The sequence below is a fragment of the Phascolarctos cinereus genome, unplaced genomic scaffold (genome assembly GCF_003287225.1).
Source record: "Phascolarctos cinereus isolate Bilbo 61053 unplaced genomic scaffold, phaCin_HiC Scaffold_1;HRSCAF=81, whole genome shotgun sequence".
Taxonomy (NCBI): Eukaryota; Metazoa; Chordata; class Mammalia; order Diprotodontia; family Phascolarctidae; genus Phascolarctos; species Phascolarctos cinereus.
The window spans coordinates 213,111,730-213,134,716 of record NW_027555514.1 but is presented as its reverse complement, the minus strand read 5'-3'; the positions used below and the strand labels follow the sequence as shown (position 1 = coordinate 213,134,716).

General features: G+C 40.6%; 1 protein-coding gene across 1 annotated transcript in view; it reads left to right on the top strand.

The window, feature by feature from the left end:
• Positions 1 to 468: 468 nt before the first annotated feature.
• SLC11A2 (solute carrier family 11 member 2) overlaps positions 469 to 22,987 on the top strand; it is a 48,592-nt gene continuing 26,073 nt past the window's right edge. Inside the window, 4 exon segments of the mRNA XM_020966125.2 lie at positions 469 to 550; positions 20,183 to 20,254; positions 22,152 to 22,300; positions 22,887 to 22,986. Of these exon segments, the coding sequence (XP_020821784.1) occupies positions 502 to 550; positions 20,183 to 20,254; positions 22,152 to 22,300; positions 22,887 to 22,986 (370 nt within the window). The 5' untranslated portion in view covers positions 469 to 501.

The window sequence follows — 22,987 nt, the reverse complement described above, 5'->3', positions numbered from 1 at the left end:
CAACCTTCTCCGGGAACAGAGGTCTAACAGAAATCCCTGATACGAATGACAGACTCGCCACACTTCAGTGCACCTAATGGCAGGTTTGTTTCTAATCCACTGCAGTGATGATGGTGATGATGTTGATTCAGAAGGAAAGCAACACTTATCTCCTGCCCCACTCCCCATCACGCACTTCTGTACACGTCCCATTTCAACTCTGACCAAATGGTACAAAAGATGACTTTAGAATAAAGATTTCTCTACCTAATTAATAGCCCATTAATATCTAGAGATGACAGGTATATGATATCTATCTACTTTTCTATAACAGGTCAAAGATGAAATTTAATTGTCCTTGGGAGCCAAGGAGGGTGTGGGTCGGCTTTTGAATAAATTCACTACTAACATTTTTCTGCCTAGGGCTAGAATTTGAAGTGCTTTTATCTTATCAAAGGAGTTGGCTCAGGTCTTATATAGGGGCAGGAACACACTCAGGAGAGAGCAAACCAGTTTGGCACCATGGGGAAGAAGCAGGCTAAGAGCGAGGCTGCTCCCAACTGTGAACTAAGTAAGTAGCAATAAGACAGCCAAACAGCCGGGATAAAGAAGACAAAAGATATTCCTAAATTGAGCAGGCTGGAGTGGAGGGGGAGAAATGCTCCATAACAATACTCTGTTATCTCCAGTTGGCTTTGGGTTCTCTCTTCTGTTTCATTTAGATATATCAGAAGAAAAGCCTCCTATCCAGAGGAAAATTGGGGCAAACTCTTCCTGAATCTCAGATGGCTGCAAAAAAAGACCCGAAACATATTTTCTGATTTATGTGTTTTTCCTCTTCTTTCCAGAAGAAAATTATTTTGGACGCTAACGTAGTCTTGAGGCTGGCTAATTGCAGGGTAATTCGATTTTCTCTGTGTACGCTTCTGGTCTGCTCCTTTTTTCCCCTCTGCCTTGCTGCTTTCCCCTCCACTTTTTGAGGTTCGCACCTAACTAAATGATCTTTCTCCGAGCAGTGAGCAGGCAAGAGAGCAACTCGATTTTCCTGGAATAGGTATGCTTCCATGTTTTATTTTTCCTTAAAGTTATCCCATCCCCAATAAATAATGCTTTAAAAAAAACTTTAAAAGAGATCATGTTGTAATCGTATTTTATTAGATTATTTATTCTCCCTTCCCAAAAGATGACCCAGAAACCAGCTGGTCCCTGCTCTTCCGCCAGTGCTTCTAGGTTCACTTCTCCGGCTTTTCACTCTCAAAGCACCAGACAACTGAGGTCAGCTATCGATGGGGTGGAACTGAGTCTTGGAAAGTTAACAAGAAAAGGGGGACTGTGTAGGCGCGAGGTGCAGGAGTAAACGAAAGAACAAAACAAGCGGAGGGAGCTGGAGTACAGGTGCCAGGTGCGGTACCAATAGATGACCTGCATTCCTCTCTAGGGTGGAGGAGGATGATACTATGGTGTGGCAGCACAGGGGGACTAGGGCGGGCGGGGAGTTGTTTTTTGCTCCCTTGGATGGAGCAGCAAGAAGTGGCATCTTAAAGACATTCCCGTCTCCAAACTACACAGAAGTGCTTGCTGTGGATTGAAATCCAGCATTTTCGGTAGAGTGAGGACTCACCTTACTCTCAAGGAGAGCTCCTGCAGAAGTCTGCATTGCTTGCGGGTGCTCATCCAGAGACTGCGGGAGACCTCCTGCGCTCGGAAGCCTGCTTTTGGAACAGGACTGCACTTCGCTTGTGCCTCCTTCCTCCGGACGCTGCGGGGCGCTGCTCCGGAGGAGGCGCGCGTTGCCCCTCTCGTTTCGCCACGCGGCACAGCTAGGAGATCCGGCCAATGAGAGTGCGCGGTCGCGGCATTGCCGACCAATCGCACTGAGGGTCGGCGAAACTGGCGAGGGGGATGGGGGGGGCTTTGAGGGCGCCAGGTGTAATGGAGATACCGGGCCCGGGAAAACCTGTTTGGAAAGCGCAGCCCTGCCGGTGAGCTTCTGGGCCCCTAGGCCACCGCGAGGTCAACGTTAGGCTAACTAGGGCCAGCGTCGCTAGTCGATTGCGTCGCTTGCTGCTTGTGAGGGCCAAGGCGGGGGTGGGGGGGGCGGTTTCTTAAGTTTCTGAGCTTTGGGGGGGGCGAAGGTAAAGGAGGGGGTCATCGCCGCTCCTCTCTCCCCCCCCCTCGCGCGCACCCCGTGACCCGCAGTCTGGCGCCGCTGTCGTGGATCTCGGCCCAGGGCAAAGTCTCCCGGCCCCAGAAGCCCCTGCTCCCGGCGAGCTGGGCCTGGAGAAGGTGCGCTGGGGCGCGCGGGAGGGCCTGAGGGGGGTGTGTGCGGAGCGGGGGCAAAACCTCCCCTTTCCCACCGAATAATAACAATGAGAATAATCGCCATCGTTTATATTACGCATTGAGGTCTGCAAAACAATTTGCAAAAAAATTCTTCTTTTATCCTCCTAAAGGAAGGCCTGGGAGGCACGGGCTGTTACTATCTTCATTTTACAGATGAGGAAACTGAGGCAGGCAGCTGTCCTGAGATCGGATTTAGACACGTGTCTTCCACGGCGCCACCTCGAGTCTAGTGAGCTGGGAAGCACACAAGGCACAAAACTGAGGGCATTGGATTCTTAATCAATGGCAATATGATAAACTGAGGCCTCGTGCCTTAGTGTCCCCGTCTGTAAAATGGGATGTTCGAGGACAAGAAAGCCCCTTTGAAAGATTTTTTTTTTGTTCGTTTTAAGGAAAACTACAAGAGAAAAGTTATTACTCTGTAGCAGGGCTATTAAAGGGTTTGGTGGAAGAGTAATTTTCTTTGGCCGAAAAGGGCAGAGCCAGGGGGGATGGGTGGAAGTTTGAAAGAAGAACATTTACACCCAATGAAAGGAAAAACTAGTAACTGTCCGAGAATGACATGGACTGCCCCAGGGAATGGTTGTTTCCTCTTCATTGAAGGTCTTCAAGTGGGGGCAGGAGGTGGGGGGAGGGTAGGGACTACAACTTCCTGGAGGAAGTTCCTGCTAAAGGGGGGGGAGAGGGATAGAGACCCTCCAAGGTCTCTTCCAAGGTCTTAGTCACGTTGCTGGGCCAAGGGAGCATCAGGTTACTAACCTTTCCTGCATCTGTTTAGACCTACTTCCTCCTTTTCATGAGATAGTTTAGGAATTCTCGCCTTTCCTTTAAATCTAATAGATCTCTGAGTAAGACCTTGGGTATGTGATTTTCCTGGTGTTTAATTTCCTTTGTTCCCTGTGTTTATGTAACTTGATTTGAAGTTTCTGTAGATTTGAACTGTGGTGGCCTATACTCTCACCCTAGATTTCTGTCTTCTTCCTTGATCAGCTTTGGGTAATTAGCCTAAAGCATTTTTCGGGCTGTTTGTTTTTTTTATTAGATAACATCTGCACTTGGTTCTATCCTACACTGAGGTAATTTTGAATACCGGAAGGAGAAATGCCAGGATTGCAGGCTGTTGTCTCCTGTGTTACAGGAACTACTACAGGGAGTTGAGGAGGGGATTTCCCGGAGCAGTCTGACAACATTTCTTAGACTCCGTAGAGGGGAGTTTCGGGAAAATTTGCATTGCAGCCCTTTGGATATTGTGTATGCTGATAGGTAGGCCCCAAGAGGATTGAAGGTCGTACTAGGTCAGTGGATGACACCCACACGGTGGAAATAATGTTATTACTTTGCCCTTGTGTCCTGCTTTCCAGATTAAAGAGTTCATTGACTCATGTCATCTTTTGATTTTCAAAAGGTGTTAGTGTTATCTGTTTGATTTTCACAGTAACCCGTGGAACAGGTACTATCATGTATGTTTTTTAATAATCATAGTAGTAGAAATAACTGCCATTTATATAGTGTGTTCAGGGTTGCGAATTGCTTTTTGCATATTATCTCACTTGATACCTACAAACAACTCAATGAGATAGGTCTTTTAGGTGTCAGTCATTATGCTGGTTTTATAAATGAAGAAATAGGCTCAAAGTGTCAGGAGTAGGATTTGAACCTAAGTTTCCCCGGATTTCATGTCTATGGGTTCCACTACACCAGGTAAGAAAACTCTGTGAAGCTGGGAGATGAGCCCAGGGCCACGAAGCTGGTAGACCATAGAGATGGGACCAGAGGGCTTCAGACTGGTGATCTAGTGCTGCCTGTCATGGGAAGTGAGATTATTGGCTTGCGGTTTAGAGTTAAGAGCCTAGGGGTACGTGCTCCCTTCCCAAAGAAATCCCTTCCCCCTGTCGTGCCCCCTTATTACGTCTGTAATTCCTTCTGTGATGCTGAGAAACCTCTTCTGGCCCCTGAAACTATTTGAGAGGTCATAATGAAAGACTGTTTTGTTGCCTGATTTTTCCTTCTTCTGAGGAAGTTGCTATTTATATACTCAACACTGACAGAAAACTAATCCCTAAATGAGGAACTTTAGAATTTGCAGACGGGAACGAATTGCTTACTTTAGCACTGTGCTGCCGTTTTCAGCTGAAATCTACTCAACTGTGGAATTTAGTTACTTAACTCTGGAAGAAGGCAGGCAAATTGAATTCTTATGACTAAAAGTCTGCTGACGGTATGATGAGATTGCAGAGCAGTCTTTTCCTGAAATACATGGGTGAAGAAAAGGGACAAGATCTTTCAAGGGTATAATTCATTTGAGGTGAAGTGGAAATTATTTTAAGGTTGCCTTTTGGCACTCTCTTCCCCCCAAACCCTCCCCCCTCCAGATCTTTGTGGTTTGATAAAGGCATTTGGAAAAGTGGTCAGTGGACAGGCATAGGCAGAAGCTAAGAAATAAGACCCCTCTCCCTCACAGTTTAAATCAGACCTCAAATAAGTTTCCATTTGTCCAACTGTAAATTGAAATACTATAGTGTGAAAGTGCTTCACACTTAATTTAAGGCTTTTAATTTAATTAGTTTGGAGTGGAAGTGGAAAATAGTAGGAACTCACATTAGAACATAGAAGTGGTTTTTGGCCTTTTTTCTGGGAATGATAAAAATGTAATTATAAAAACCTTGTAATAAACATGCATAGTCAAAATTAATTCTGCATTGACCAATATCCAAAAATGTAACATATACATCCTGCCCAGATGTTCCTGCCATTTATAAATAATTTTCTTTATAAATAAATAAATGTATATGTGTGTGTGTGTGTGTATACACACATGAAAAACAAAAGAGACATGAGAGAGGAGGAATGGGGAAATGGAAGGGAAGAAGAGGAAGTGTCTCATGCAGGATTTGAACTTCGGCTTCCTGATTCCAGGTCCATTATTCTATCTGCTGTGCAATTTAGCTGCCTGGGTACTGGGAGAGAAGATAATGTTATCTCTGATGAATTCTTTGTGCTGCAGAGGAGAGGCTCAGCATCTGAGGGAGGCAGAGAAACATGACTAAGAGAAGCTATCCCTGATTGAGGGAGACTTTATTTTCCCCATTTGTTTAAATAACAAAGAGAAAAATATATAAGCAGTATTGTTAAGGTCAGTTTTGTGCCGGGGAAGAGGACATTTTTATTTACCCTATTTGTTTGAAAGAGAGCTAAATCTGACAGTCTGTTTGAACGCAAAATTTGAATGGTACGCTGGAAAGAGTGCAAGGCCTGGAGTCAGAAAGACCTGAGTTCGAATTCAAACTCAGATACTAGCAGTGTGACTTTGAGCAATTCACTTAGCCCTTGTTTGCTTCAGTTTCCTCATCTGTCAAATGGAAATAATAATAACACCTGCTTTGCAGGATTGTTAAGTTAAATCAGATAATACTGTAAAGTGCTTAGAACAGTGCCTAGCCCATGGTAAGCACTATATAAATGTTAGCTATTTGTCTTTTGTTCTTTATATTTGATCATGACACACTCATTTTTGGTGGGTAAGCTGATGATGAGAGGGTCAACTTATTTTTGAAGGCAAGGGTTTAGGGCAAGGTCTTATTTTAGCCTTTTTTGTATCCTGGACTCCTTCTCTGAATGTTTTTTTAAAAATATGTATAAAATAAGATATATAGGAATACAAAGGAGACAAATTATATTAAAATAAAGATGTAATTTTCCCTCCATCCAAGTTCATGGACTCCCTGAAATCTATGCACTGACTCCTTGGATTCCAGATGTTTATAACATCTGGTCTGGCATGTACTGGTAATCTAAGGAATTTCTGGTTCCCTTGGTACTTGGGACACTATTGAATCAGTCAGCCCTAGGTGAAGGTCTTGAAATTACAGCCTCTTTGCAGCAATAGTTCAGCAAACCAGGCTATTCTCAAGGAGGAAAATGGTTCTGGTTGGATTGGAAATACAAGAGGAAATGCATGCTGTGATAGCAGGGATGAACAAAGCTCTGGGCGTTAGCCAATAAGAATGTGACTGTGCACTGGAAAAGGGAGATATCAGGAAAGTTGGGATGTAGTTAGGGGCTGGAATACCCAACAAAGAACACATGTAGAGTTTTTTTTTATCAGGTACAGGCCTTTTAATTTGCAGAGTCTTCGGTTGGCAAGTGATCTCCACTCCCTTTCCACTGGCGTGGCCCCTTTCCCAGATACTGTTAGAATCTTTGTTAGCAGCTGGCCTCTCCAGACACATTGCTATTGTCACCCTCTCCTAAGTTCACTTTTTTTATTCTTAGACTCTTCACTGGGTTAGAGTTTTCTTGTCACAGTTCAAGAGGATAAACGCCTGGTTCAGGTGAGAAACTAGCCCGACTGTTGGAAGGAGGTTGTGTTTATCTGCTAATTCAAGTGGTTAAGGTAACCCCTGCCATAGAGCTCAAGTTAGCAAACCTAAAGAAACTGGCTGTGCTTGTGTCCTAATGACCAGCTGTGGGAGAGAGTGGGCTGACCTTAGGTCTAGCTGCTTTGAGAAGCGCTGGCATCCATAAGGACATTGTACAATAGCTGAATTGCACCTGGTGAACAGGGTGTGTTTGTGAGTTTATGAATCTGGGAAGTGCTAGTATTGCCCACTAAGAAGTCTGCTCCTGCTTTGGATTGTTTTCAGCTTGAATACACAAGAGGGGTCCTATCTACCCTTGCTCCCCCAGTAAGATGAGAGTATGGAACCACTGGCTTCATTTAGCTGTTTTAATAGATCAAGGCTTCTTGAAGAGGAGGAAACTGCATCACTTTCAGAATTTAACAGACTTTGTAACTGGCATTTCATGTGACTTTTTAAAGCGGTTTTTGCAAGTGGTCAACTGAGTTTTGGAAAATCTTAGTTTACTTCCACTGAGTATTTTCTAGATCTGTGGCAGAATCAAAGGAAGTAATTAATTATTCCTAATGAAACAAAGTAGTTAAGTATTCCCATTTAACAATACAGGACACTGAAAACCAGTAATTACCATCATTACTGAAGTATATCTGAAGGAGTTATTGAGCCCTTAAGCTCCTAGAGTTTAGGCCAGGAGTGGGGAGCCTGCCGTCTCAAGGCCACATGTGGCCCTCTAGGTCCTCAAGTGAGGCTTCAAGTTTGGATTCGAAGGGCGGAACTTGAGTACCTAGAGGGGCACATGTGGCTTTACGGTCACAGGTTCCCCACCCCTGGCATAGGAACTCAGTCCTTTATGAAAAACTCTTCAATAGATGCTAAAGGCTTATGAAGGAATAGGATCTATTTCTTCCTCAGAGAATAACATTTTAAAAGAGGAATGCAGAAAACACAGTGTGTTCTTCAAGGTCAGATGAATTTCAATTACGAAATCCTTTTACAGTCAGTTCCTAGAATGGATCTGTGCCTTGCTTCTTAGAGCTTTCATGGGCTCATTGGATAAGTTACACAGTGGTAACAGACATGTCAGCTAGGTGGCTCTTCCTGAAAGGCACCCTATCCTAATAATCAGGTGACCCTCCTATACATTATCCCCAAGCTCTAAATGGTCACTAAGGCTAAAAGCTGCGTTGAACTTTTTTTTTTTTAGGTTTCAGGAGAGAGAAATAAGGAAGGAAAGAACAAAAAAAGATGAATAGGAAGACCAGAACCAAGTGACTTTTATTCAGATTGTCATAGCTGAAGTCATTAAATCTTAAAATTAAATGCTATGATCTCTAGATTTAGAAAGAGTAAGCCTAATTTTGAACAGAGCTTTAAGGTTTATGGTGATTTGGGATGATTTTGAATGCCTTTGCTTAAAACAGAAATTTATCTTGAGAAAAGAAAGTTATTGGTTTAGACTTCTAGGCAACTTTTGAAATAGACATTAGCCACCTAAATTAGCCCCTAAGATCTTTTCTAAATTCTAAGAAAGCAAGTAGAACTATTGTTAATTATTTAATGCTTGTGGTAATTAGAATATTAATTTTAGACCAGTCACATTTATGATATGGTGGAGTTCTATTTTTTATGTGCTGTAATACATACTTTATAAAAAACTAGGGTATCTTATGAAATCAATTTTGGCATTTAAAAAGATTGAGAGCATTACATTATTGTCATTTTGTATATTTTCCTTCATTCTGCATCATTTCATATGGATTTTCCTGTGGTTATTTGTAGTCTTCCTAGTCATCATCACTGCAGTTGGCTTAGCTATTATTCCGCAGTTGATGGGACATCTACTTTGTTTCCGGTTCTTTGCTGTTCACGATATTTTGAGGTATATGGAACCTTTCTTTTTCTTTTTACCTTCCTGAGATGTGGGATGTGTGTCCAAGGGTATGGTCATTTTAGTCACATTCTTAGCACAGTTCCAATTTGCTTTCCAGAAAGTGTGGGCCAATTCATAGTTCCACCAAAAGTGTGTGAGCCTTTCTTTTACAACCTCTTCATCATTGACTATTCCTGTCTTATATCATCTTTGCTCATTTGCTGGGTATGTGGACAAACCCCACTGGTTTTAATTTGTATTTCTCTTATTAGTGGTTTGGACAGATTTTTATATGGTTGTTCATATTCATCGGGGGAACATATATCTTCTAATTTAAATGATAGAAGTTCAGAGTACCAGCTTTTTAGATATATCTCTGCAAAATTTTTCTCAGTATTATGTTCCTCTCTGCCTTCCCAGAGAGCCATCCTGTATAATAAATATTCTTTTTAAAGGAAAAAAAGGTGGGGTGGGGGATCAGTAAAACTAATCAAGGCATTGAAAAAGTCTGAAAGTATAGTCAGTGTGCACTCTTCTGGGCTTCTCATGTCTGCAAAGGAATAGGGGCGGGAAAGGTCTGTCTTTTCTATGTAGCCATGCCAGTTCTCTGTAATTCTACTTTTCTGTTGTGGTTCTTTCCAGTTACATTCTTGTTGTTCTTTTACATTGTTGTGTAAATTTTTTCATGGCTCTGCCTACTTCATTTTGTTTTAGATCTTGAACATCTTTTCATGCTTCTCTGTATTTATTATATTTGTTATTTCTTATCACATAATTTTTCTAGTTATTCCTCCATCGATGGAAGTCTACTTGTTTCCAGTTTTTTGTCCAGCTTTATTTTAAATGACAGATTTTTGGTTACATTTTAGACTTATTACAGAATCACCAACTGCAAAATTGCCTTTCTGGGAAATAGTCATTACACATTTCTCTAGTGGCTTATGGTGTACAAAACACTATTTTTTAATGGCGAGTTTTACTAAGAATGTCACAGAAGCAGGAACAGTGGAATTTTTCTTAATATATTGTAAAATTTCCTCAGAATTTTCACAGGCTGTATGAGTTGTGTCAATAAGTGACAAGAGCAATGATGTCCTGAGTGTTCTGGGTGTGCCTAAGTATGCATCTCTTCTGTACTACAGATAAGAGAAACAGGTTTCATTCACAGCCATAATCACGTTGTGCAGTCATACACATAAGCCAGTTTTTTGACCAGCAAATGGGTGGGGAGTCCATGAAAAAAGTTATTGAAATTCAGTTTAACAATTCCATTCAAGGAACTCTCTCTCCCTCTCTCTCCCCTTCCTTCTTCTGTCTTCTCTCTCTCTGTCTTTCTCTGTTTTTCTTTCTCTTCTCTCTAACTATATCTTTTGTATTTACATCATTCATTTCTGAATATATTCCACTCCCTAACCCTCCTTGCCTACCATACCATAGTACTAGTCATTTAAGAAGAAAAGAGACAGTGTGTGTGTGGGGGGGGATTCCATGATGTGGTGAACAGAGCTGACCTTGAAGTGTGAAAGCCTGGGCTCACATCCTGCCCGGGTATTTCAAGTATTGAAAAATACCTGCATGACCTTGGGCAAGTCACCATCTCCTTCTGTCTCAGTTTTCTCCTCTGTGCAGTGAGAGATTTGTGCTGGATGGCCTCAAAATGCCTTGCCAGCTCCAAATTTATGTTATTGTAGCGGGGTCTGATGGTGAATACCATATTCCATACCAAGACTTAACTCAGCAGTGAAGAAAGAGATTCATTTTCTCAGTTTTCCTTTGGGGACAGACTTGGTCATTATAATTACACGTGCATTACACATTGTTGTATTTTTCTTTTTATTTATCTTCTGGCAGGTTTGTGTAATTTTTTTCCCTGCTTCTACTAACTTTATCCTTAATTAAGTCAAGCTTAAAAAGCACTTATTAGGCACATACTGTGTTCCATGGACTGTACTAAGTGCTGGGGGTTCAAAGAAAGGCACAAACAGTCCCTGCTGTGGAGCAGTTCAAAGTCTAATGGGGAAGAACTGATCGGTTCAAAAATGTCTTCCCACATTTGGTTTATTCTTCATATTAATTTACATGAATATAAACTTTTATTTAGCTATTTTCCTGTCACTGGGTACTTTATTTCCAATTCTTTGCAAACACAAAAAAGTGCTACTATGAATATTTTGGTGTATATGGGACCTTTCTGTTTTTTTTTTTTTTGGGTGGGGGAAGGAGGGGAAATAGTTTTAGCTATAGAATCTCTGGGTCAAACCTTTTAGTTGTTTTTTTTTAACTTAATTCCAAATTGTTTTTCAAAATGGTCAGACCAATTTATAGGACTACCAGCAGTGTATTAGTATGCTGTAGCAGACCATCTAGTATTTCCAGCTTTTGTTGTCTGTCTCTTTGCACATGAAGTCACCACTCTAGAATGTTTTATTATTAGTGACCTAAAACAATCTTTCTTGTGATCAGTTAGCTTTTTTTTTAAAAGAACTGTTGTCTTATGTCCTTTGACTACTTACTTACCTATGGGAAAATGGCTCTTGTTAATGCTCTGTTTAGCTATGTGATTGAACCTATCAGATATTTGTTTTTTTTGTTTGTTTGTTTGCTTCTTGGTGAGGCAAATCAGGGTTAAGTGACTTGCCCAGGGTCATAGAGCTAGTAAGTGTGTCAAGTATCTGAGACTGGATTTGAACCCAGGATCCTCTTGACTCCAAGGTCGGAGCTCTATCCATTATACCACCTAGCTGCCCACTTTATTAGATATTTGATACAGAGATTTTTTTTCTTCTGTCAACAGCTTCCCTTTTCCTAGCCTCATTGATATTTGTTCATGCAAACATTTTGCAATTTCATGTAAGTGAAATTATCTTTTATTTTCTGTTATATGTATCTCTTGTTAAGAATTCTGGCTATAATTGCAAATGATACTTCCATTTTTTAAAATGAAATTTTAATTTTCTTCTACTTAGCAAAAAACTCTCTTCTTTTCCTCCTACCCTTTCCTAATCTTCTTTGAGAAAGAGAGAAACAAAACTCGCATTACAGCTGTGTGTAGTCAAGCAAAATAAATGTCCACGTTGGTCATGTTAAAAATGTCTGTGTGCCTGTGTGTCTGTCTGTGTCTGTGTCTGTGTTTGTGTGTGTCTCATTTTCCACTGAGTCTTTTACAGATGGGTAGCAGGTTCCACCATTAGTCCTCAGAGATCATGATTCATTGTTATGCTGTCAGAATTCCTAAGTCTTTCACAGTCCTTTGATTCTATAGTACTGTTATCTTTGTATAAATTGTTATCCTGGTTCTGAACACTTTACGTCAGCTTATAGAGGTTTTCCCAGTTTTCTCTGAAACCATCGTTTATTTTTTTCAGCCAGAGACAAGGTTTATTAAAGATCCGCCATATTGGCCAGACTCTTAAGGAATCTGAGCAGTGGCTAGATTTTAAGAATCTCAGCATTTGGCTAGATGTTAAGAATCTTAGCTGAAACCATCATTTCTTATAGCATATTAGTATTCTATCACATTTACATACTTTAACTTATTCAACAATTTCTCAATTGACTGACACCCTGCCAGTTTCCAATTCTTTGACACTGCAAAAAAGGGGAGCAGATACTTTTGTACATCATTAGTCTGTTTTCCTTAAGATTTCCTTTCTTAATCTATTCTCCCTCAGATTCTCCCTTCCTCTCCTATTTCTCTGCAGAATAAAATGTATTTCTATAGCCAACTGTGTGTGCACATGTATTCCCTCTTTTGATCAGTTGAATCTGTGCAGTTCAAGTCAGCCTCTCTAGGACCCCTTCCTCCTTGTTTGTATGGTTGTCTGCTTGCTTACCTTGATTATGTAAGATAATTTTCTCTAATTATTCTCCCTTTCCATTCTTTTAAGATCATTATGATATAACAGAACCACTCCCAGTCCTTCTAATTAGACTTTTCTCTCATAATACAATTCAGAGGGGATAGACACATGTATTATTTCCCCATATTCGAATGTAAGTTTATCCTTGTTTAGTTCTTGTGATTGTTTATTCGTCTTTACCTGTATTTCTCTTGACTTATGTGTTTGTACTTCAGAGTTTCTACATAAATAGGGTCTTCATTATGAATGCATAGTTAAATAAAAATGTATTTTCTTCCCCTCTCCCTCATAGGGTTATTCACATTTTCTGGATTAAGTTTTTCTTGGCTGTAAACCCAGTCTCCTTTGCCTTCTGGAATACAGTATCATATTCTAAGCCCTCCACTCCTTTAATACTGGTGGCTGCTAAGTCATCTGTCCTGACTGTGACTCCTTGTTACTTGAATTCCTTCTTGCTGGCTGTTTGCAGTATTTTTTCTTTGACCTAGAAGTTCTAAATTTTGGCTGTGATGTTTTGATGGCTAGCGGATTCTTTCTCTACTTTGCTCTCTGCTGTTAAGAGCGCCGGACAGTTTTCTTTTATAATTTGTTTAAATATGATGTTGAGGCTTTTTTTTGGAGGTAACTTTCAGGTAATACTTAAATTTTTTCTCATTGATCTGTTTTCTAGGTCCATTATTTTTGCTGAGATAACTTAAATTTTATGTTTTTTCAGCATTCTTTTGATTTTTAAAAAAACAGTTCTTGTCTTATGGAGTCATTATCTTCTATTTGGTTCATTCTGATTTTCAGAATTTTATACCTATTGTTCCAAGCTCTTAATTCCCTTTCCAGTTCTTTCTTCCATAGCTCTCCTTTTCAGTTTTTTCCTCCTTAGTGCTCTCATTTTTCATTTATAAAAACATTTTAACTCGTTTTAAAAGTTAAAAAAAATTTTTTTTTGGAGGAGGGAGAAGGCAATGAAAGGGGAATAAACATTTATTAAGCACTTCTTGTGTGCCAGGCAATGTGCTAATAAGTGCTTTACACATGTTATATCATATATGTGTATATATATACCTCATAGCTACTCTGAGGTAGGTGCTATTATTATTCCCATTTTACCTATTTACTTAAGAGTTTCTGCATAAATTGGGTCTTTTCATTATGAATGTATAGTTTGTTAAAAATCTATTACCCCCAGGGGCAGCTAGGTGGCACAGTGGATAGAGCACAGGCCCTGGAGTCAGGAGGAGCTGAGTTCAAATCCAGCCTCAGACCAAACACTTGACACTTACTAGCTGTGTGACCCTGGGCAAGTCACTTAACCCCAACTGCTTTAAAAAAAAACTTACCCCTTCTTCCCCCTCTCCCTGTAGGGAAAAACTGAGACATAGAAAGGTTAAGTAACTTGCCCAGGGGTCACACAGCTCATAAGTATCTGAGATCATATTTGGACCCAGGTCTTCCTGACTCCAGGCCCAGCACACTGTCTGCTACATCACCTTTATGCCTTTATGATGAGATTTTTCTTTTTGGTCATTTTTCTAGCCTGCTTCCTAACTTTAGACTTTGTTAGGTCCAGGCTCTACATGCTTTTAGAGGGAATGGCTCAGCTGCGTGCTATTGCTTTCTTGGAATTTTGAGAGTTGTGTTATTTCAGAATCTCAGGGATAGCTCAAGTTGGGAATCTGTAAGTTTTCATTGTTCCCAAAGGGGTCTGATCCAGGGAAGTCTGATGGCTACCCAACCTGGTCTGAGCTCTGCAAATTACTGACTTGGGTTTGGAGCTGAACAATAAGCCTGTGGGCTTGCCGCCTTTGGAGTTTCGGTAGACTGCTGTTGGACCCACCTAGCTGTAAAGCTCTGCTGGTTCTGAGTAACAGAACCAGAGGTTTCCCTTTGATCTGGGATTCCTCTGTAGGCTTCAGACTGGACTAAAGATGGGGCTGAGACCTCCTTCCATCCCTGGGGTCAGAGCCACACTGCTGAATTTGTATCTTTACTCCATAGAAACCCTAGGGTCTGTGAACACTTCTTACTCCAGAATTCCACCTCCAGGTGCAGGTCCCACCATGTGTGCACAGTTCCCCTTTCTCTTTCAATCCCTGGGCACTAGAATGCTCCACGTATTGGACTTTTGGCCCCATAAACCTATCTCCCAGTGCTAACACAGAACTTTTTTCTTGGATTTGCTTATTAGGATTTGGGCTGGTGTCTTTTCTAGGTCTGAGATTTACTTGTGGGTCGGGGTGGAGGGAGGAGCTCTCTGTATTCCTGCTACTCCTTATACCTCTATTCACTTTCTTCCTTTTTTTTTTAAAGTTAGATGACCTTTTATATTTTAGTTGAGTGCCTTTTTGGAACTTAAGGTAAAAAAATGATGTACAATAACTGGTTTAAACCTATTTTTTGTCAAGTTCCTTTCCAGTATTCCTAGAAGTTTTTGTTAATAAGGACTCCTTTCCCAAGTAATTTATGTTCTTGAGTTTATTAAACACTGGCTTTAAAAAATTCATTTTCAAGGAACATTTATTAAGCATATCTAGTATATGCAAAAAATTGCACATGCTGTAAAAATTGGAGGAAATGGAATTTCCATAATAACATAACTTCAGATTAGGGCCCCTGGATTTATTGCCCTTGGGCGCCCAGGTAGACTAATCTTTTGACTTAAGTTTAACACAACAAATGTCTTCCAATTAGACCATTTAAGAGCTTTTTACATAGAGCTTTGTTAGTTACATTTATATTTAAGTAGAGCTTTGTTAACCTAAAAGCTCCTTAATGTGTTTTTTTGTTTAAAAAAAAACCAACAACAAAAACAAATAAACCTTTTGCAGTTTTGGGAATAAAGTTTAATGATCCCTCTTTCCCCACTTCCTTTTTATCTGGAGTGAACAACAAACCACCTTTTAACTTTCGGACACAGGGGATAAAATAATTACATTAAACCTAACCTTAAATGGCTGTGTTAGGGCTACAGGGTAATATTTTCTTTTAGGGATAGGGATTAGAAATGCACAGGTGATGCACCCAAAGATCGAAGCTTTTAAGGGCAAGAACTCACTATTTGACAAACATTGATGGGAAAACTGGAAAACAGTTTGTCAGAAACTAGGTATAGACCAACATCTCATACTGTCTACCAAGATAAGGTCAAAATGGGTACATGATTTAGGCATAAAGGATGATATTATAAGCAAATTGGGGGAGTATGTAATACCTGTCAGATTTATGGATAAGGGAAGAATTTATGACCAAACAAGAGAGAGGATATTGGGAAGTAAAATGGCTAGTTTTAATTAACATTAAATTTAAAAGGTTTTGCACAAGCAAAACTAATGCAGCCACTATTTTTGAAGGAAAACAGGAAAGGGGGGGATTTTACAGCAAGTTTTTCTGATAAAGGCCTTACTACTTATACATAAGGATGTTGTTGTTCAGTCGTTTCAGTTGTGTTCGACTTTTCATGACCCCCTTTGGGGTTTTCTTGGCAAAGACACTGGAGTGGTTTATCAGTTTCTTCTCCAGCTTATTTTATAGATGAGGAAAATGAAACAAACAGGATTAAGTGACTTGCCCAGAGTCACACAACTAGCAAGTTTTCGGAGGCCAGATTTGAACTTGGGAAGATGAGTCTTTTGACTCTGGGCCTGGCACTCTATCCTTTGCGCCATCTAAGCTGTCCCATATGTAGAGAACTGATTTTATTATTTATTAAAAGTAAGAGCTGTTTGCCAGGTGATAAATGGTCAAAGCATATAAAGGGGCAGTTGGGTGGCACAGTGAACAGAGTGCCCAGCCTAGAGTCAGGAAGACTACTCCTCCTGAGTTCTGCTCTCAGATGCTTACTAGCTGTGTGACCCTGGGCAAGTCCTTTAATCTTGTTTGCCTCAGTTTCTCATCTGTAAAATAAGCTGGAGAAGGAAGTGGCAGACCACTCCAGTCCTTGCCAAGAAAACTCTAAATGAGCTTATGAAGAGTCTGGCACGACTGAAAAACTGAATAGATAGTTTTCTTATGAAGAAATCAAAGCTATCGATAGTCATGTAAAAAAATACTCTAATTCACTATTAATTAGAGAAATGCAAATTAAAAGAGCTCCAGCGTACCACCCCACACCTATCATATTAGCTAACATGATAGGAAAGGAAAGCGACAAATAGATACACTAATGAATAGTTGGTGGAATTGTGAGCTGGTGCAATCCTTCTGGAGACCAATTTGGAACTATGCCCCAAGGGGTATAAAACTGCATATGCTTTGACCCAGCAGCACCACTACTATATCTGTATCCCAAAGAGGTCAAAGAAAAAGGAAAAGAAGCTATATGTATAAAAATATTTATAGCAGCTAATAATTGTAAATAATATAGCAGCAGATAATTGGAGAAGGAGGGAATAGCCATGAGTTGGGGAATGGCTGAACAGGTTGTGGATATGGTTGTGATGGAATCCTATTTTGTTGTAAGAAATGACAAAGACCACTGGTAGTTTTAGAAAAACCTGGGACAACTTGTATTAACTGATGCAAAGGGAAGACTAGGAGAATATTGTGTATAGTAAACAGCAATATTGTAGTGTTGATAAACTATAGAAAGTCTTAGCTACTCTGCTCAATAGAATGATGCAAGACAATTCCCAAGAAGTCATGATGAAAAATGCTGTCCATCTCCGGAGAGTGAACTGAAGAACTCTGAGTACAGATTGAGGCAGAATTTTTTCACTTTCTTCATTTTTCTTCCCCCCCCCCTTTTTTGCAATGTGGCTAATATGAAAATATGTTTTGCGTAATTAAATTAAATAAATAAAAAATATTTAAAAGGAAAAATGCATAAATGTTTTTGCTGGAAATGCAGCTATGTGCCAATTTCTAGCTGTTTAAATATCCTGTGCAAGGAAGTGAATCTTGTGTTGGTAGCTGAGACTGTCCCACTGAACAAAATATTTCCTGGTAACTAAATTTCATGGAGATTTAGAGCCCAAAGGAAATTATGTCCAGTAAACAATCTGTAGAAGATGTAGTTGAGGGATTGATGACTTTGGTTGTAAAAATTATAAATTATAGTCCACTTTATCTTCTCTTCCCTCTCCCATTGCATAAAGGAGGGCAATAGATACACAGCCTTGAGGCTGAAGAGAAGAGGCCAGCTTCTTTGTACTCTCTCTGGTCATAGTACTTCTTTTCTTTTCTTTCTTTCTTTCTTTCTTTCTTTCTTTCTTTCTTTCTTTCTTTCTTTCTCTCTCTCTCTCTCTCTCTCTCTCTCTCTCTCTCTCTCTCTCTCTCTCTCTCTCTCTCTCTCTCCTTCCTTCCTTCCTTCCTTCTTGTTAAGTGACTTGCCCAGAGTCACACAGCTAGTGAGTGTTATGGGTCTCAGGCTGGATTTGAACTCAGGTGCTCCTGACTCCAGAGCCAATGCTCTATCCACTATGCCATCTAGTTGCCTCCTATAGTATTTGCTTTTTGCCATGGATTTTTTTTTTTTGGCCATAGATTTTTAAATTTGCTACTTGCTAAGCTAATGTGCATTTCTAGATGCTGTTTTGGCTTTCCAGATGATAGAAAAACAAGAACTTTTGCTATCCAAAAACTGGTATAATGAATAATTCCAGAAAGACTAGTTTTCCAGATAACATATCATTATTATTATTATTTTGGAGACAGATCTTTTAAAAAAGGAGGTATTATATACTGGGTTGAGATTCTTTAAGAGTCTAGTCAAGGGCTCAGATTCCTAAGATCTGGTCCACTTGTATTAGTGATACAAATGCTTAGATTCCTTATGAGTCTGGCCAATATGGCAGATTCTTTAAATAAACCTTGTCTTTGGCTGAAAGAAGGCTTGGGTCGAATTCATTCAGGCAGGACCCACATGTTGTGATTTTGGGGTCCCAGCACCCCTAAACCTCAACAACACCACCATCTGACAGAATGGAAGATAAAGGCAACAACAAAGAAGAGGTCCTTGTTTCTGACATGCTGTTTAATAGCCACCAGCCCATGGAGGTTTCCTTCCTAGAAGGCTCTGATGGCAGAACCCGGGATTTAGCAGGTCCCACCAAGCAGGAAAGGCTTTGAGCCTGAGAATGGACTGTGTTGTGTTATCTGAGGGTCATTCTAAATTTGGAGAGACTTGTCATCACGTTGGTCACAGGATCATGAGTTTTTTGGCCACAGCAGTTCTCAAAAACAGAGAGCTACGTTGTAAAGGGATTGTAGTGCATTTCAGTGGAGAGAGTGCCCACCCCAATAACATCACAAGTCCTTGAAATACCAAAGTATGGCTATGAAAAATCAGAGGGAGAACAACACAAAAAGCACAATGATGTAATTGAGCTAGAAACTTCATTTTCTTTTCTCTGTGGTTCTTATTTCCTTTAAGAAAAAAAAGCCAGGAACAGATCAAAAAAAACATACTGATATATTCGCCCGTCTTTTCTTCATTGTCAGTGTTCTTGCTTATAGCAACCACACTTTCAGCTGTTTCTCAACTGCATTAAGCTTGTTTTGTTTTGTTTTTGCTTTTGTTTTTATATGAGGCAATTGAGGTTAAGTGATTTGCCCAGCGTCACACAGCTAGTAAGTATGAAGTGTCTGGTCTGAGACCGGATTTGAACTCATGTCCTCCTGACTCCAGGGCCCGTGCTCTATCCACTGTACCACCTAGCTGCCCCTCAACTGCATTAAGCTTAGAAATCAAATTTGGAAATTTATTAGAACTAGGTTTTATAATAAAAATAGATGTGTTCTGTCTGAGTGAGAGTCCAAAGCACTTTCTGAATAAAGTGCATGAACTTTATGACCCATCTCTTCTGACTACTGAGAGCCTCATTTTCTTTTTTAAAATTTAGCAGCTGGACACCAGAACGGGAGATGTTTTAAGAGCTGACCATTCATATGATGCTTATTATGCATTTATTACATTGGTGACATTGGAATGATAGCCCAACTCTAGGTTTAGGTCACAGAAAATTTAAATAGGGCAAAAAGGCTTTTCCTGTGGCAAATTCAAGAACTTGCCTGCCAGAAACTAGAAAACCATCCCTAAAGGAGCTACAGAGTATCAAGGTTGAAGAACAAGAACTGTGAGAGGTCAAAATAATTTATTTAATCTGAAAAAGAAGGAGCCAACATAGTCTGAGTAGCACTCAGAGCAGAAAACTTAGCAGTTCCCCATGGCCCCACAGGACTGAACAGAAGGTAGGAAGGCAGCAGAGACTTGCGTTGTAATGAGAACAGATGTAAAGGGCTTGGCTGTTAAGAATGATTTGCATGCTGGAGGAGGCAGCCAAAGTGGGATGTGAATTTTTGTCCCTGGAGAACAGGAGAGGCAACCATCTATATTTAGAGGGTTTGGGTTTAGGGAAATATAGCAGCTGTACTAGTTAAACTCTTAAGAACTTTTTTAGACCTCTAATTCATACATGATGTATGTTTTCTTACACGTGGAGTATATATAATAAGGTGTATTTTGTAGCACTGCAATTGTATGATTCTGTGACTTCGGTATTATATGATAAACTTACCCCTTTGAAATGACTCTCTTTACTTGTCCAGCTTGTGAAGTCTTGGCAGCAGAAATATTTCATACAGAATTGAAACTCACCTCATTTGATTAGATATTGGTTTGATCAGATTCCAAAAAGAATTGTTCAGATTATTTCGTGTTTATGAAACTGTTCATGAAGTGGGAGATGGGGGCCACACTGACATGTAACAGCAGTAATGTTGACAAGCGCTGATCCTCTGCTTGTTGGTTTATTCTTGTTCATTTTCTCTCCCCTTTCTAGAATCTTATTCGAAGTCCTCGGGTGCACCGGCTTCTGCCATGACATTAAGTTCTAACCAGAAGATGCCTGCTGGTAATCTGAAGTTTTGTGTTATTTGTTGATGACGTTTTATTGTTTTATTGTTTTTGTTTTTGGTTAGGTAATAGGGTTAAGTGACTTGCCCAGGTTCACGCAGCTGGTAAATGTTATGTGTCTGAGGCCAGATTTGAACTCAGGTCCTCCTGAATCCAGAGCCAGTGCTCTATCTACTACGCTACCTAGCTGCCCCTTGGTGATGTTTTAAACAGCTTTGTAAATCATCTCCTCTATCCCCTTCCAAAATTTTATCTTCTGATTATTACAGTGATGTCCACAAGTTTGCTCTACTTTTAGGTAGTAAGTTAGAGTGGGTTGTCATCATGTCAAGGTATGTTGCATTTCTGATCTGAAATGGCCAAGGAGGTAAGACTGAGGTTCTAGGCTGTCTCTGGAGCTATATGATGGCCTGGTTAGGCTCTTCCGCAGCTGCCGATGTTTGTGGTTGGTTATGGTTATCTTTGTTTTCTCTTCTGGACCTGGCCCCCAGGGCATCAGAATGTAATTGAAAACCTTGTCTGCTCCCTCTGGATAGAGTATTCCTATTCCTTATTGTTCTGATTGTGAACAGTGAGAGCCATTGGAGGTTTTAAGAGATGTTTATGGATATGTCAGGAGAGTGCCTCTTGTTCTGTACCCTCTTCCCTGTCGTGTACTTGGGCTGAGCAATCCTGAGCTCTAAAACTTTCACCTCTGAATTTGTGGTAGAATAGATTGCTACTCTCTTTCAGCACTTCTTAGAGTAGAAAAAATGTAAGAAGCCCAGAATTCTAGATCATCCTAGATCCACTGTTTTGTGGTCTTTCTCTTAGCTTTTTAGTCACTCTGAGGTGATGATAATAATAGCTAATGCTTAGATTAGCACTCTCGAGATTTGCAGAGTGCTTTTGATTGTCTCACCTGTGGGGTAGGTGCTATTAACTTGAGGAAACTGAGGCTGAGAACTTAAATAACTTGCCAGTAGCTAATAAATTCCTGAGGAAGCATTCAAACTCAGATCTTCCTGACTCAGCCCAGTGCACTCAGTACTTTGTCCATTCTGCCACTCAGGTCATCCTGTAAAATGAGAGCTTCTCCTCTACTGCCTTCACCCATGCCCTCCCAAAAGACAAAACAATCCCCCCAAACTCGAGGTTATAGAGTCACAGGCTTGATCTGTTCACTCCAAGCAAACGTGGGTCCGCTGGTGGCTGTGGGAGCCTGGTCTTCATGAATGGAGTGAGCTGGCCTCCTCCTCCCCCAACTCTTTTGCCAGCCTTTGCTCGCTCCCTCTAAGATAATTGCAGGAATGGGGAAGGAGTATATAGATAGTAGTCTGCTTTCAGCTAGCCTGTCCTGAGGCCTTGATCAGCACATGACTGGCTAATGGTGATTGAGTCAGGAATAAGGAGAGGCAGAACACTTGGGGAAATTCTATACTCATTGACTTTCTGCATTTTGCCCTGAGCATCACAGTTCTGTAGAATTTTTTTTTTTAAATTTCTGGGAAGCACATGGAACCTGATCTGTAATGGTCAAGGAGTGTCTAAACCGTGAGTCCTGCCATTTTCCAGGCTTGATTTATTTCTTTAAATGCTGGGAATGAGGTGGCCCTGATGGAGAGTGAATTTGAGAGGAAAACTGCATTATAGAAAATATAATTTTTTTTCTCTTTGGGTACTAGAGGAGGACATAGGAAAGTTCTTACTAAGAAGTACTATTTACATTGGTCTGGATGAGTTATAGGGCTTGTCTACTGTTTTCTCTTTGTGTCTTAGATATCTTTCGGCATTGAAATTTTGGGCTGATAACAATGATATGATGGAGTGCTAAGGTTTTTGTTGGGGGTGGGGGGTGGGGGTTGTTGTGGATTTTTCCCCAAACTGATTCTTTCCATTTTTACACATGACTTTAGAAGATGGTTCTGGAGACCATGGGGATACTGCCAGCCTGGACGCTGTTAACACCATCTACAGTAGTCACTCCCCTTCACGAGCCTCTGCATCTCAGGAAGAGCCTTTTACCACCTACTTTGATGAGAAGGTCTCCATTCCCGAGGAGGAGGTTAGTAGCAAGGACACAGAGGGAAGATCCAGAGAGCTTAGGTGTCCTGCAGAATCCCTCAGGAGCCACTCAGCTCTCAGGATCCAGCCTTGGGGTCCCCTGTAGGATCAGCTCATTACCACTCCTGCCCAGTGAAATCCAAAGGTTCTGAACTTTGGCAAACAGTCTCTAAAAACTGGACTTTGGCTTTTAGGATTCTGCTGTGGGCAGACTGGCTGAGAGAGAAGGGAGCTAGCTTGCTCCTTTCTGTGGGCATGTTTTTCTTTCTGTCCCAAACAAAAGCTGTTTGTTTTCTTCCTCATGATGGCTTCAGAGCTGTTTGGATTTTACTTGGGTATTGTTAGTATAGTTAGAGGGTAAGGGTGATCAGAGTGATGAGGGTATTCTTCTGGGTATGTCATACCTATGTACTGGAAAAGGAGGTGCTCCTGCAGTGTGCAGAGGAGGAGGAGAGAAGTACCCACCCAAAACCCTTCACTTTTGTTACAGTTAGGTGTTATAAGACCCCTTCTGTAATAATGGTTTTGCAGTTTTCAATTTGGAGCAAAGCTCAATTTGTCCTCCTCATATCTTGTTTCTTGTGTAGTATTCTTGCTTTAGCTTCCGCAAACTCTGGGCCTTTACAGGGCCTGGCTTCCTCATGAGCATTGCTTATCTGGATCCAGGGAACATCGAATCCGATTTGCA